General features: G+C 37.7%; 2 protein-coding genes across 23 annotated transcripts in view; one reads left to right on the plus strand and one right to left on the minus strand.

Annotated features, from left to right (window-relative positions):
• The window catches only part of DNAJB4 (DnaJ heat shock protein family (Hsp40) member B4), a 48,751-nt gene extending 40,072 nt beyond the window's left edge, over window positions 1-8,679 (minus strand). The window contains exons 1-4 of one of the 6 annotated variants that reach the window (XM_079777936.1): window positions 8,343-8,679; window positions 7,022-7,707; window positions 6,527-6,723; window positions 4,573-4,762 (exon numbers count right to left, since the gene is read on the minus strand). The gene's annotated coding sequence lies outside the window, so the exon portion shown is untranslated. Of the gene's footprint in view, window positions 1-4,572; window positions 4,776-6,526; window positions 6,724-7,021 lie in introns of all 6 variants that reach the window. The other 5 variants (XM_079777934.1, XM_079777933.1, XM_079777932.1 and 2 more) reach the window with 5 other exon arrangements.
• A 163-nt stretch (window positions 8,680-8,842) lies between these two features.
• FUBP1 (far upstream element binding protein 1) overlaps window positions 8,843-16,724 on the plus strand; it is a 41,107-nt gene continuing 33,225 nt past the window's right edge. For 11 of the 17 annotated variants that reach the window (XM_079776290.1, XM_079776291.1, XM_079776292.1 and 8 more), the window contains exons 1-2: window positions 8,843-9,081; window positions 15,964-16,054. In XM_079776290.1, coding sequence (XP_079632416.1) covers window positions 8,962-9,081; window positions 15,964-16,054 — 211 coding nt within the window. In that variant the 5' untranslated portion in view covers window positions 8,843-8,961. Of the gene's footprint in view, window positions 9,121-15,963; window positions 16,055-16,724 lie in introns of all 17 variants that reach the window. The other 6 variants (XM_079776295.1, XM_079776284.1, XM_079776294.1 and 3 more) reach the window with 1 other exon arrangement.

A 16,724-nucleotide genomic window follows, 5' to 3' on the forward strand; every position in this document is an offset into this window, starting at 1 on the left:
AAATTTAATTCTGCAAACATTTATTAAATTCTTTTTGCCGAAAAGGGCAGCTTTCAAACTTAGATAAGCATAAGAATCAACTAAGATGTTATTTTTTTTAAAATATATTTTATTGATTTTTTACAGAGAGGAAGGGAGAGGGATAGAGAATTAGAAACATCGATGAGAGAGACACATCAATCAGCTGCCTCCTGCACACCTCCTACTGGGGATGTGCCTGCAACCAAGGTACATCCCCTTGGCCAGAATCGAACCTGGGACCCTTCAGTCTGCAGGCCGATGCTCTATCCACTGAGCCAAACCGGTTAGGGCTGATGTTATTTTTTTAAAAAAGCCTCTGATGAAGCGTGTGTTGGTAGGGAAAATAAGAAAAGCAGATGTTCTTGCCCTGGCCAGTGTGGCTTAATTGGTTGGAGCGGCGTCCTGTATACCGAAAGGTTGTGGGTTCCATTTCTAGTCAGGGCACATACCTAGGTTATGAGTTAAATCGGGGTGTGTATGGAAGGCAACCAATTGATGTTCTCTCTCACATCAATGTTTCTCTCTCCCTTCTCCTCTAAAATATGCTTATCCTCAAGTAAGGATTAAAAACAAAAATGTAGATGTCCTAAAACATGATTCTCCAGATGAGGCCAAGTATCCACATTTTTAAAAAGCACCCAAGATGCTGCTAGAGGCCCTTATTTAAGAAATACTGCCCTAGCCCAGCCAGTGTGGCTCAGTGTTTGAGTGTCGACCTATGAACCAGGAGGTCATGGTTTGATTCTGGTCAGGGCACATTTCCGGGTTGTGGGCTCAAATCCTGAATAGGGGGCATGCAGGAGGCAGCCAACTAATGATTCTCTCTCATCATTGATGTTTTGATCTCTCTCTCCCTCTCCTTTCCTCTCTGAAATAAATAAAAATATGTTATTTAAAAATAAATATTTCCTTAGCCTAGAACAAAAAGTTGATTGGGTTCAAAAAATAGAAAATGTGGACATTTACACTATGGAATACTATGCAGATGTAAAAAAGAGGGACCTCTTAAGACTTTGGGACAGCATGGATGGACCTGGAAATTATTATGCTATGTGAAATAAGCCAAACTAAGACAAGTATCACATGATCTCACTTATTTGTGGAATCTAATGAACAAAATGAATTGACCAACAAAATAAGACCCGAAGCATGAGGCATGGAACAGACTAACATACCTCAATGTGGGGTTGGGGAGATGAGAAGAGATAAACCAAAGAACTTATATGCATAGCCCATGGACATGGGCAATAGGGTAGTGAAGAACTGGGGGTGGGTAGAGGCTGGGAGGAGGTTGAGAAGGGAGAGAAAAAGGGAGATATCTGTAATACTATCAACAATAAAAAATATATTTTTTTAAAAAGTATGCCTCCCCCCCCAAAATATTTGACCTCCCATTAATAATATACAAGACATGTCTCTTAACAACCAACCTCTTGCCACATTAGACTCACTGAGAGGATTACAGTATACTGTGATGGGATTTTAGTTAAACCCCTTATTGATTAAAAAATGTATTTAATTGGATTTGAAATAAAAAATTTTAAAAAGAAAGTGTTTCTAGACCTTGAGGTCTCAAGACTATGTATATGCCCATAACAACTACAGAACAAACTTTATGAAAAATAAGCAAAAGTCAGACACAGCATGTAGACTTCAGTTCTATTTCAGTGGTTCTCAAGTATGGATCAACCTAGGAAGATTTTACAGATATTGATCAATTAAATTAGTCTCTGGGTGTGGGGGCTGGGACTCAACCTTAAATTTAGAAGAGCTCCCTGTAACTAACGCAAACAACCACTGAACTGAGTAAGAGATCACTGGAATTAGGTTATGTCTCATGAAAAAAATATGATTTTTAATATGGATCTTTAGTTGGCTAAAAATTTCATGAAAAAGATAAATAGAAGAAGTGAAAACTGATGTATAAATACATGATCCAAGTAGTGAAGAAAAATAAAAAACATTTTTTAAACCACAAAATAAGGGAGAATAAGAACAATAAATATATTAATTTATTTTAGACATTTTAGTTTTGAGGCAAAATGCAAAATGTTTTGGAGGTAGTTGCAGACACAGGTTTGAAAACACATTTGGGGAATAAACACAGAACCAATTTAAAGTAAATTATGAAACCAAATGTATATATAACATATACATATTCTGCAGTTTTGTTTTATATTATATTCTGAAGCATTCTTATCAGCTTTATTATAACTTACTAGAATACACGCTGTAGAATTAGCTAAAGTCACTAAAAAAACTGGGCAATGGAGGCCAGTTTTTTAAAACAAATATTTTCAGGAATCCCAAATTTTTCAACATAGCATTATCCCTAAAGTAATGGAAAGCTAGGAGTGTTGTAGCTTATCAGCAAGGACAGGCAGCTCTAAACTTTTCTCACTAAATACTGATTTTCAATTTCTTATACTGTATATTCTATGATGCTGCATTACCGCTCCTATGACCCTGGTCAAGGGACAGACCCTGTTTATAGACAGATGCCAACACATGTGTGCAACTAACTAAGCAAGCACTCTGTATGCATTCAAAGAGGCCCTTTGCATGACACAGTAATGAGAGATGATAATTCTTTTATTAGATTTGAAGAACCCTGTAAAGTCAGGAATAGTATTTTAGCAAATCTTTCCCTTCCATCTTCACTGAAGAAGTCCTAAAGGGAAAAGAAAATTTATCGTATTTTCACAAAGAATCTTTAATTGTCCCAAAAGATTAAATTATAAAGAATTTTAATCAGAATTCTCAGAAGAGTCTAATCTAAAAACTCTTAATATGCTTCATTTGGTAGATGGGGGCTATTTTTCAGAGAAATCCAATATGCAGAAAAACAGTACAAATACTATAATAGGTGCTGTATGGAAATACAGGGGGGAAATGAAAATTAGTTAATCCTATCATTGGTTTGAAGAGGCTTATAATCTAGTTAGTGATGTGGACTACAAATATGTAAATGCCCTGAATAATGTATTTGAGAAATAATGTTAATCATCATCAAATATATATGCACACGTGTATGTACACCATAAAGCACTACATACTCTAGATTACTAATCCACCCAAAGCAACTAACAATACAGAAAACAGCTTCTATCAGGTTGTACAACACATGGGTTCTTTAAATTTTGTAAGTATTCTATATTTATTATCTTACATTAAGAGCTGCCTTTTCATGAATTTTGGCCTACGTCTTGACAAAAACTAATGTGCATGTTTTAAAAACCCAAGAAAGAAATAGTAAGTTGTGAACCACACCCTCAAAATTATAGAAATATTTATTACTTAGCTTTTTATAGATTCCTCCATTCCTTCAAGTAAGGCTGCCTGGGTTCAAATCACAGCTCTAACATTTACTAACAGGTGACTTTGGGATCAGTTAACTTATTTGTACCCCAGCAAAATGGAGATTTTAAGAGCACCTCTCTCATAAACCATTATGAGAATGAATTAAATACATGCAAAGCACTGAGAACAATGTCTGATATATAGTGCTAGCTATTTTTTTTTTAATATATTTTTGATTTTTCACAGAGAGGAAGAGAGAGGGATAGAGAGCCAGAAACATCGACCAGCTGCCTCCTGCACACCCCCCACTGGGGATGTGCCAGCAACCAAGGTACATGCCCTTGACCGGAATCGAACCCGGGATCCTTCAGTCCGCAGACCGACGCTCTATCCACTGAGCCAAACCGGTTTTGGCTAGTGCTAGCTATTATTAGCTATTGTTATGTTTCAGGGTGTGTTATGCAGTAAAGGCACAGAAAAAGACGAAGCCCTCACTGTCATGGACCTTACAATCCAGTAGGAATTCCAAATAAACAATAAATGATATTATGGTATTATTACCATAATATTGTACATGAGAACAAATAGGAATCGCTAAATTTGAGAGTTTTGGACAGGCTTTCTGGGGGGGTGTGTGTGTGGGGGGAAGGTATTAGGCAAGAAGTGAGAAATGTTTCTGAGTGAGAGAACAATATGTGCAAAGGCTCAGGGGCTCTACAGCAGGGGTGGGGAATGTCCAGCTCACTGGTCTTAGTGTAAAGCCCACAAAATCATTTGGTCTGGCCCTGCCAAGTCATTAGGGGTGAATTAATTAAATGTTTGGCCAAATATAGCAGGCTGACTTGTAAGTTAATAATTTTGTATTGCCTGCGAATGGTGTTATAAATATCCAAGTGGCCCTTGGCAGAAAAAAGGTTCCCCACCACTGCTTATGAATAGATGGGAATGACAAGGAGAATAAAAGACTCGATTTAGGGCAAATCAATGGTCATGAGCAATATCCTAGTATTCATCAATTCTCTAATAGCCCTTCAATCAGGGCACACCATTAAATTTGGCATCTAATTCAGAGAATTTTCTAATAATTGAGAGTGAGATGATATTCTGATAACTTCTGAAAGGGAAAACAGAAATCACTGTAAAACATAATACTTTTTATAATCTTTTACTAGTACTGTTGGCTTCTTTTCAGAAACAGATTAAATTACCTCCTCCTTTTGGTATGCTGGTAAAAGAAGCTGTGTGACTTACCAAAGGGTACATGGGTGGGATCTGAATCAAGATTCTCTGGGACCAAGTCCAGAGTCCTTTACACGTTATGGAGCTGATTCCAGTTTCAGACACTGGTCAAATTGTTATTCTCCACCATGTTCCAAAATTAATTTGTGTTAGCAACTTTGTCCTTTAAATGCAAATATTCCCTGCTTCCATTCATACCTGTCTGAAATAGAATCCTGGAAATTCAATCAGAAGGGATAAAAAAATCATTAAGACTAAAGACCAACTTAATGATCAAATATCCTAACAACATTCTGGACTATTTAGTTTAATTTGAAGTGGCCACTTTCCTCCTATCTAACCTGAATCTGTTGTGACTGCTGAGAAAATACAGGCCTGGTTTAAACGATACAGAGTATAACATGAAGTTATCAGATTCTTCTCTCTAAGAGTTGTTAGGAGGTAGGGGGGCAGTAGCCTGTAAAATTTTGCCTCTCTTAAAGTGCCTGTACAAAAAGTCATGTTGAGTGATTTTTCTCCAATAGCTATAAATAAGAATGATAATACTGTACACAGATTTAACAAATCCAGTAGTGAAAAGTTGTGCCAAGAATCACTCAGTCATTTGGTAACCAATAAATGAGAAGATAAAATGGAAAATCTTACCAATATATTTACCAGCCCAACTTTTATTATCTTTGCTAATCTTTTCATTCTATTTGGCAAGTCTATATGCTCCCTGCTAGACTTCTATAAGCTCAAAAATGCTGACTTTTGCTTCATTCTGAGGATGAAATATGGGATACCAATTTCTGTGATAACAGTGTGACTATAAGATAACTCAGCTGAATATTAGCCAACTTATAAAAAGCTAATAATAAACTAATTTTAGGTCAGCTATGATGCAGCCACAATTAAGAGAATTTGCATTGCAAAGGGGAATAAACTTAGTCAACAAAAGTCTGATTTCATCGGTTTTCATGAAAGTATCTAGAATAATCAGCAAAGTACAAATGGCTTTGAGACTGACTGGACTCAGAACGAACACACAAGTAGCCTAGTCAAGTCACTGGTTATAGTCTTCCCAAAACTAAGATTTGAACATAGCTGTTTAACCCAAAAAATTTACAGATGCAAAGTACCATGCATTATCCTTTCCTGTCCTTATGATATACCAGAAGCCAAATTATATGTTTAATAATACCAATTTCCATTTGCATAACACTTTACAGCTTCTCAAATGCTCACAGATTTCTCATTCTAGGATAGCAAAGTAGGTCATGCTTATTATGTAGATGAGCTATCTGAGCACAGAGTCTAATTCACTTGCACAATGTCACAAAACCAACTAAAATGAAGAGGCAGATTTTTTTTCAATATTCGTTCATTCAACAAATAGCTAGAATGCTAAGACTTTGTTTTAGGGACTAGTCAATGGTAGATACACAAAAGCGGGAGAGAGACAATAAACAAGTAAACATACAGAACGTAAGATTTTAGATAAACGCTTTAATTTTAGATAAATTTAGGTAAGTTTTAAATAAATGCTGTAAAGAGAACATGGTAATGGATAGAGTGTTGTAGAATGGCACAACCAGAGGTCAGAGATGTTCTAAGGAGGTTACATCTGAACTAAGGCCCGAATGAGGATGACAAATCACCCATGTGAAGGTCTACAAAGGCATCCCAGGCAGAGGAAAATGTAAGTATAAAGCTCCAGGGGCAGGAAAGATCATGGACAACAAGGTGACCAGACAGCTGAAGAGGAGTTAAGAGGGAGGAGAGTAATGAGGGAAGAGGGTACAGAGACAGTGGACTGGTTATATATAGCCCTTAGACCACTCACTCCAGGAGGTAGGATTCAAAGTGAAATTGGAGACAGAGGTGGGATGATCTGATTTTCCTTTTAAAGAGATCATTCAAGCTGCCAAAAGAAACAACTGTTAATACAATCCTCTAGCAACACCCCCTTGAGATTCAAAAGTACAAATAACAGTCTATTCCTTAGAAACATTCCCGGAGAGTGGATGCATGGGTACTTGTTACCTTTGAGACTTTACATGAGTATGATGCACTTTTCTGTACAAAATTCCATTTTTAAAAGTAAATCGTACGGATGTAAGGGTGGAAGCTGAAAAACCACCAGAACGCTTCTGTAACAGTCCAGGTGTGAGGTGATGGTACCTTGGAAGTAGGGAAGTGAAAAGTAATGGAATTTGTAATATACATAGTTCAAAGCATGGTAAGGAAGTCTTCCTGATGGATGCAGGCAGGGGCAGGAATCAAGGCTAACCAGTGGTTCTCAATGTGGGATGGTTTTGCCTCCCAGGGGACATTTGTATTGTCTGAAGACATTTTTAGTTGTCACAATTGGTGGTGGTGGGGAGTGAGGGAGGGGAGTGACAGGCTACTGGCCTTTATGGGTAGAGGCCAAGAATGCTAAGCATACTATGCACAGCAGTACTGCAAAACAAAGACTTACTTGGCTAAAAAGTGTTACAGTGCTGAGATTGAGAAATCCTGATCTAGACTGAGTCCAACTGATTCCCATCCCAGAATATCCATATTTCCAGTAGAATCTACAAAAAAAAAAAAAAAAAAAAAACACCCCAAAACCTAGAAATGGCATTCTTTATTTTCATTATTTAGAGACAAGTAAAATTGTTGTATACATGAAATAAAGTTTATTTGTTTAGAGATCAATTAAATCACTGTGGTTAACTCTGTTGATCAGGTCTGATTGGTACATAAGTCTAACAAAATATAAAAAATCAATCGCTGATTAATAAATGCCATTTGTTGAACACTTTCTCAAAATGCAAGTAGAAAACTTCTATTTGGCAACACCGCCCAACACTGCTTTTAATTTTTCTTTCTACCAGCTGGTTTAATCTGTAGTCCAATACATCCACCACTTCTCCAAATAAAAATCCCTCCCAAATCTAAAGAGATGGCTACAAACGCTGGAAAGATAACCAGAACTATAACTGGGTAAGATGGGAAGAAAATGATAACCCACTTGCATGTATGTGCATGTAGCTGTTTAGTTATCCTGCCTTATTTGGGGCCTTGAGCAAATGGACACGTTAGTTCTAGGTATCAGAAGGCTGCAGCACGCATTTCTCTCAATTACTCTAAGACCAGCAACAGGAAAGAAACTTCATAGACCTAATTAACAAAACACAAAATGCCCAAGTTGGTAAAGTTCATTTTACCTCCTTCTTTGTTACCTAAAAGGAGAGAATCTGGAAAAAGTCATTGTAATAGTCTCCCACAGCATCCTCCAAGTCTGGAACTGCTATGAATGCAGTCAATTACGAGCCACGTTATACTGGGAAAGGTCTGAAGATCTGGAATGATTTGGTGACTGAAGTAGATAACAGAAAATAAGAAAGTAATTATCTAGTCCTAAAACGACAGTTCAGAACATTACCTTTCCACAAGATGGGGCTGGGGGGAAGCTTATTTCTAAGAAGCTACAAAGTCACTTTTGATTAAGAAAAGGATGCTGTTCTTAATTACAAGGATCTCGAGGAAATTGGTCATGGACACATAGAATATACTAGGTTACTAAATCTGGTTAAAACTGAGTTTTAGGAACAATTTACGTTTTTTAAAAGGTAAAAAGCGGGGGGTTGAGGGGGAACAGCAGTCATATTATCACAGCCTCATCCACATTATTTACCCAAAATCATCTCACGTGGTAACAAGCCTCCAGCCTGAATTCAGCCCCACTTGTGATGAAACTTAAAAAAAAAAAAAATCTAACAATCTAGAAGTAAAATACAAGGGCACTTTACTACCCTGAAAATCAGGCCGAGCTCCCGCTAGACCGGGTGGACGTTTTCGGGAGCATCACCGCGCGGCGACCGGAGCGCGCCCTTCCCTGGAGGTCTCCCGGCTGCGGGGACCTCAGGACACTGCAGCGTCGTCTTTACGCTCGTGACGTCACCCTCTTCCCTATGGATACGCAGAATTACCCCCCAACGTAAAATTCACCGAGACTAACGCCCTCAGGCAGCGACCGTTAAGCAGCTTTTCTTCGGGCTTTCAGAAACTCGATCCTACCGCGGTCGCCGGGCCGACCTTACCCTCCCTAAAGGGGCAGCCACACAGCCTCAACCCAGGAACGCGCGAGAGGGGCGCCCCTAACAAACCACATTCTCGCGAAATCTTAAACACAATTCTCGCGACCTCTTCCTGCGGGCCCGTCCCCTTTTTTTTTTTTTTAAACCCCACCCCTACACAGTTACTGGCTTAGAAACATCGCGAGATTTGCTGCTTTCAATCTCCGCCCCTTTACGGCACGATGGTCGCACAAGAATGTGATAGAGGCTCCGCGGCCGCCATTTTCTTTCTTTCTTAGCAGTTGGCTGGGAGAAGGTCTCTGTGAAGAGCGGTAGCGGCCACAGTAGGGTAGAGATGGCAGACTATTCAACAGTCCCTCCACCCTCCTCCGGCTCAGCTGGCGGTGGAGGCGGCGGCGGCGGCGGTGGAGGTGTTAACGATGCTTTCAAAGATGCGCTGCAGAGAGCCCGGCAGGTAAGCCGGGGCCGCGCGGCGGGATCCCGACGGCTCACGGTAATTGGTCGCTGGCTGAGTAGGCCGCTACTTGTTCGCGCAGAGGAAGAGGGAAGACATGCTCTTCCGGGCTCTGAAATGTGGGGGAGCGTCCCGTTTCCCCACGTTGGTGGTGCCGGTCGGAGAGGCTAGAGTTAGGTTTTGTGTTCTTGCGGTCTGAGCCCGCGGTAACCCCAGCGCGTGCTGCGCTGGGCTGGCCTTGGCCCCCCGTCCTCCCCGGCGGCACACGCGCTTCTTTCTCTTAAGGAGTGAGCACGTCCTCCTCCTCAGATGGAACATGGTTCCCGCGGGGGAGAAAGCGCGCCTAGTTTCACACAATAGTACGGAAGGCTCTGGCAGTGAGTGTAGTTCGGGAGGGAAACCGGGGCCTGCCCCCAGGAGCCTTGTAAGGGGGAGGATAGGCCAGGAGAGCCGTCTTTACAGCCCTCTCCTCGCCATTCATCTTTCGGTGTCGTTCACTTTCCCAGTGACGAGGAAGAAGAGACTTAGGAGAGGGCTAAAGACCGGGTTGGAATCCTTCCTCATGGCGGGATTTACGTGTCCGAGTTACACCGGTCCTTCCCCCTTATTTCTCAAAATGGCTTCAGGCCCATTTTACCCCAGATTTCCATTTGAATCTGCCTCTCCTGTTCAGAGTCGTGAACTGACCACCTCTTTGTGTTACGTAGGTGCATACAATTTGCCCCGAAGGCACTTCTTTCGCGTACGAAAGCTTTAAAAAAAAAAAAAAAAGGCAGCACATGTACCTCAGGAAGTAAAGATTTCTTAATGTGAACTTCCATCATCTTTATTGGGAAGTACGTTAATATAATTATAACTTTAAAATGTGTGATATTGGCCTGGACTTGTATGTAAGCAAAATTGAGAATCTTTTTCTCGTTATGACCCTATGCACAATAGGTGCCAGACATTTTTAGACATTAGTGTTAAACAGATGGTAATCAGAAACTAATTTTGTGCTATGCTTTGATTACGTTAGGAGTTCGCTTAATTATTTTTTACCCTCCAGTTAAAGGATTATTTCAGTCAAAATCCATAAAATCGGTAGTGATGTAACAAATCGCTCTTATTTTTATAATGTGGACACATTATAAATAAAAATGTACCTGTACTAGTTTATAGTCAGAATACTCAGGAGAGTCGAGGAAAAGTCATCATTAATACTAACGCTACAGTTTTTTCACGTAATTTTTATTTATTCTGAACATGTTTTGAATAGCGACTGAGACATTTGTATAATGACAGGATTTATTTTTATTCAACCAGTATATTGAATTATTATGTGCCACACACTGTAGATACTGGAGAATTTTTTTAAATATATTTCTTTACTGATTTCGGAGAGGAAGGGAGAAGGAGAGAGAGATAGAAACATCAATGATGAGGGAGTATCATTGATCGGCTGCCTCCTGCACGCCCTCCACTGGGGATGAGCCCTCAACCCAGACAGGTGCCCTTGACCGGTATGGAGCCTGGAACCCTTGAGTCCGCAGGCTGACGCTCTATCCACTGAGCCAAGCCGGCTAGGGCAGATACTGGCGAATTTTTAAATGTGTGAATTGGGTTTCTGGTTTCTAGGAACCAAATGCAAATGAGTGGTTTTCATAAGGAAGTGGACATAATAAGGACAGTTAATCTGTTGGTTCTATAAACATTTATAGAGTTCCGGAGTTAAGCACGGTTCACACCACCGGGGAGTGGGGTACCTAACTGCCAAAGTAAAGGACTGATACTTTAAGCAAAGCATTAAAGAAAGAATGGGAGTCTGAACAGTGGAGAAAAGCAGCATGTGCAAAGGGATGAGGGTTTTTTGCAATGACAACCCAAGTATGAAGTCACTGGAGGATAGTGTTGGGTGAGGCAAGAAGTGAAAAAAGGTACAGATGGATACAACTTCTGAAAGACTGCTTTAATAAAAAGTAGGTTTCATGATTTGGCTAAACTGTAATTTCCTGGTTAAGTTAGACTGCCTTTTTAATGTGGAAATTATCCTCAAACTGGAATTTTTTGTACTCTTTTCATACCAATAGGTCAGCTGCCCCAATGCCCTTGATGTAACGATCCTTTATAGATAGATGTCTTTGCTGTAATAATTTGATTGTTTCTTTACAGATTTGATCTTAACTCTGAGGTTTCCAAATTTAGCTTCTGATTACATTTTAGGATGCTGCTTGTCTTATATAAGTGGAATGTTGGGAAGAGTACTTGGACTGAAGGAACCAGTTAGGTTAATATTTGAACCACTTTTTCCTAAAGGACGCTGAATTATATTTCCAAAATTCCCATCTAACCTTAAGCTTCATTGCTTTGTCCAAAGTATTATGCTGTGTTCTTTGGAAGGGAGAGTTACAAGAACAGCTTCTTGTTCTCAAAGAGCTGTGTACCTATGGGCATTTTTGGCTGGACAGTTATTTGTTGGAAAGCAGGATTAAGTGATTAGGATCCCTGGTCCCTACCTAGTAAATGCTAGTGGCATTTACGCTAGCTGATTGTTGCCATCTGGTAATTTAGGCCAAGTTGCCCAATTTTTTCTTTTTTCCCCCAGAGAATCCTAGTTCTTTATTTTTAATGTGAAATTTATAGGTTTTTATAATACACTCTGTGAGCTAAATCCAGCACAGGGCACCAGATTAGATTGCTTCTCTAGTTTAGGGTTTCCAACCTGTACACTTTAGAAATTTATGTTTTTGTATTTCAGGTTGTGACTCCAGAAGGTGGGGTTGGGATTCTGGTGATCACATTAAATAATAAGTTCTGTCTCTGAACATTGGAAAATTAAAATGTACCTATCCACTTTTTTTTCTCAATGTTATATGAAGATAGAAGTGAATCAGACAGAGGCTGAGACTAGATAGATGAATAAAGTGGTAGATTACTTTCCTAAAGGACACTGAATTATATTTCCAAAATTCCCATCTAACCTTAAGTTTCATATCCTTGTCCAAAGTATTATGCTATGTTCTTTAGAAGGAAAAGGTATATAAGAACAGCTTATACAGTGGTAGGTCACAAGTTAGCAAAAAAATCAAACTTCATCCATTCTGCTTAACTACTAAATTAGTTATTAAGTACACAGTCATTCTTTTTTTTAATATTGATTTGAGAGAGGAGAGGGAAGTGGGAGAGAAAGAAAGAGAGACATCCATTTGTTCCACTTATTTATGCATTCATTTGTTGATTCTTGTATCTGCCTTGACTGGAGATCGAACCCTCCAACCTTGGTATAGGGGACGATGCTCCAAACAACTGAGCTACCCGGCTGGGACCAGTACTCAATTGTTCTTGATAGTTCTTTTTTGATAATTATAAATTGCATTATGCTGTTTGAATGCAATGAAAATTTTATAAAATAGAATTGTTGATTTTAATTACCATTAATCCCATCAATGAAAACTAGCATTTGAGTATGACTTTTTTAAACAATTTGGAACAGAATAGCAAAGTTTGATTATGATAATAAGCAAAGGTTCCTGTTTCTTAGAGAGGGAACAATGTTAATAAAATGGTGGCCTAGTAATATTTCTTGTGTCCTTCATGCATCTTCACATTTCTGGTGCATGGGAACCATCAAAACCTGGCCCTTAGCAGGTATTTAGTATTTATTCAGTTGAATCAAGAAATATCTTTAATGAATTTAGGTAGTAATGAAATTTTGTTTTGAAAATAATTATGTTCTTGCAGAAATTCATTTGTTGAATACCCACAATATGGCTATGTCAGTCCTTAGGGATAACAAAGAGAAATCACATACCTTAGTCTCCTGCAGGCAGTTTTCACAAATAGAATGTAACTACATACATCTTCAGCAGGACAAATAAAAATTGTTAAAATTTTAAAATGCAAATATTTGATGTGCAGACCCTGCTTTATAGTTTGAATTATAATATGCTGATCTGTTTAATTAGTAATTAATATACTATGTTAGGCTCTGTGCTAAACTTGTATTCATTTAATTATTACAACCATCCTGCTAGGTAAGTATAGAAAAATGGTTATCTCCTTTGTATAGATAAGGTGAGCCAGGCCCAGAATGCACAGGGAAATTTGGCAGGGACCCAAATTAGTTGAACCGGAATCACAATCCACCCAAATCACAGTAGTAATGCAAAGCCTGAAGAAGCATGTAGTGGACTGAAAATTAGGCGTTTAGGTAGTTTGCTTCTGAGAATCAGCTTCTGATTTTTTAAAAATAATCTCTAAAATCTGATGGTATGAGTAAATAATCTCTTAAATATCCAGAATTGTTGGGTAGTAGAACAGTCTATGAAGAAAGGTGGAAAAATGCTAAAACAATCAAACACAAAAAAATATTTACTCATTTGAGGTCCAAATGAAAATATTGAATTATTGTAAATTAAAATAAAAAATTGATTACACTTAATTTTCTAGTCTAGTAAGAATTTTATATATAGTTGGAGGTTGGATTTTAGGAACTACTGTTTCTCTTAAATTAATCCTCTTTTCAATGACTTAGGACAGCAATTCTCAACCTGTGTGCCACGAGAATTTTTAAACATTCAATACCTGACTATTTAGTCAGGGATACTGACCTCTGTTGTCAAATGAAAAAATGACAACAGCCAACTCAACAATAGCTGTCTGGTGTGAATAAACCAAAATTATACCTCTGCGTGTGTGTGTGTGTGAGTGAGATCAGAAAAAGTTTTGTTGGTGTGCCACAGAATTTTAGTAATTTATGTGTGCAATGAAATTTTAAAAAGGTTGAAAATCGCTGACTTGGGAATTGTGTATTTTCTTTTGATTTTGGAGAATTGATCAAATCTGTATTGATGGTATTTTTACCAAAAGCTCTTCTCTGATGTCTTCATATTTTGAATTTTTGAGATGGTGTTACTGGTTCTTTGTAACCCTAAGGTCACCTGTTCGATCCCTGGTCAGGGAGGATACTGGAGGCGACCAATTGATGTCTGTCTCTCCTTCTCCCTCCCTATTGAATGAATAGGGAGGTAAAAATAAGTGTACTTTCTCTGTGCAGAAATTCCAAGGAGTGCTGCTTTGCAGATTTATAGAGCATTTATAAAAGCTGACTGTTGGAGATACTCACAGCCTAAACTATTTTCCAGTCATTGGTGTCACTATTTTCTCTGGCCTAAAATAGTTTCCTTAACATCAGTGTCCATCAATAATGGCAGTGTAGTTAAGTTCCTAAGGAACAATTCAATGCTAAGTGCAGAACTGTCTTGACACAATTTGAGCTTGCTAGTTTAACATATTGCAGTGCTCTCCTCTATTTGACAAGCCATTATATAGATTTAGCGTAAAAAAAAAAAAAAAAAAAAAACCCTTAAGGATGGAAAGGCAGTTTTCAGGTATGATGAGAAAATCTTAGAAAAGAAATAAGGTTTTAATTAGATGCTCAAAGATGCAAACAGACTTTTGAGAAAGTGAAAGTTGATTAAGGAAGGTTAGATTGACCAAAGCTATAGTATACTTAATTCTAATATGCTTTGCTATATGTGTTTGCATGTAGAAAAAGGGAAATCGAGTAACCCTGGGAAATACAGTTGGTTTGTGGGAACATATATGTAAGTGATACATATTGGATTTATGACTCAAGTTTCTGAATATACTCTTACTTTCTCTAGTTTCCTAGTTATAATGAAGCTTGAGGTATAGTTGGTTTAGTTCCACATCAGGACATCTTTGGGGGAATTTCAGTTACCAAAAGTTTGATTTTTCCATTTAATTTTTTATCATGGAACATTTCAAACATACTCAAAATTGAAAGAATAGTGTAATATGAACTCTGAGCCATTCACCCACTTGAGTGATTATCCCCCTCATAGTAATGAGCCTGGGATTGTGTAGAAATTAGGATATCAGCATTGACTAACGATGTAATCTTAGTTAAATTAACCTCTTTTAATTTCTTTTAACTGTAAGGTAGATCTCGACTTCACTAAATACTTTCTACCTCATAGAGATGTTATGATTATTCAATGACAAAATGAATATGAAACATTTATTTATAGTGTGGAGCTTGGCCTGTTGCTAGCACTCAACAATATTAGTTTCATTTCTTTCATAGAAAAATGCAGTAAATGTCCATTGGTTGTGCCCCACTTGTGACTTGAGGCTGGTATTTCAAGTATGATGTTTGTTTAGTCAACTTCAGGCAATTATTTGGCCCACTCTAATTAAGTCTTTAAGGCTAAAATTACTTATGTCTATTTCTGAGGCTTTCTTCTCCCCATGTTTCCTTAGTTCAGGATTGTCCAGTAGACATATAGTGCAAGTCACACATTTTATTTAATCCAACATATCTAAAATATTACTAATCTAATATGTGTTCAATATAAAAAGTTTTGAGATGCTTTACATTCTTTAGTTAATTTCAAGTTCTTAATATCTGTATATTTTACACTTCAAAGTATATCTCCAATTTGGACTATTTTAAGTACTTAATAACCACATTGGCTAATGTCTGCCCTATTAGACAGCACAGCCGTAGAGTCCCATAGGTATTCACATTCTCTATGCCAACACACATCTTCTGTGGAGTCATGGGAGAGAGCCATGGCAAAGATAGAATTAGGATCCAGATTTTCTTCAAAGCTATTTGGTCAGTCTTCTTAAGGTTCCTAATTGATTACTCCTTTTTTTGTTCTTGTATGAAAAGCGTAATTTCAGGTGATTATTTGTTAACTGTGGAGTTATTAATGGTAGTAATGTACTATAATTTGTCTTTTTATCAAATTAGTTATTATGTGATAGTTATTTGGCATATATAGGTATTAGGAACTATATGAGGAAATTGAGTACTAAATAGCATATAGTAGTTATGGTTCTCTTCTTAATGATAGTATGTTTTTGTTTTTTAAGATTGCAGCGAAAATTGGAGGTGATGCTGGTACATCACTGAATTCAAATGACTATGGTTATGGGGGACAAAAAAGACCTTTGGAAGATGGAGGTAAGTTATAGCCATAAGTATTTTTATTGTTTTACACAGTTTAGTTAAAATTATTTTTATAATTTTTTCAAATGTTATTATTGCATTGAAACATTACTTTTATCATAAGATTCCTAAAATTGTAAGGCTTATATTGCCCTCAAAAGGAAAGGGGGGAAAAGAAACCTAGACAAGGTAGGTAAAATTTTAGTCAACCAGCCAGTTTTGTCTTATTAGAAAACATCTTTTTTCTTCTTTTAAGATTGTGCCAGATTGACAGTTTGCACAGACGACTTGTTAATATTCTGGGGGAGGGGGGAGTGAAAATTAAAATGTTTAGGGGACATTTCACAGGTTTTTCTCATCATACATGAATTAAATTTTTATATGCTATATTTTCATTGTTCTGCTATTTCAGATTTCACTTTAAAGGTTGAAGTTGCCAAAGTTTGCTATTCTAGTGTGTTGCAGGTTATACCATTTTATTGCTACATTTTTATTTATTTTAGTACCTTGTTTTGTGTTTCAGGTTTAACTCAATGTGGCTTAAAGCAGTAGATTTACAGTGCCTTGTATTTTTTTAAAAAATTATTGAAGTTTCTGAACTTAGAAGTCAGCACATATTTTTGTTTTAGATTTGATGTATGAAATTTTGATACAATTTCTTTTTGCCTTTTTATTTTTTTAAGAG

The sequence above is a fragment of the Cnephaeus nilssonii genome (assembly GCF_951640355.1).
Source record: "Cnephaeus nilssonii genome assembly, chromosome: 7".
In the NCBI taxonomy this organism is placed as follows: Eukaryota; Metazoa; Chordata; class Mammalia; order Chiroptera; family Vespertilionidae; genus Cnephaeus; species Cnephaeus nilssonii.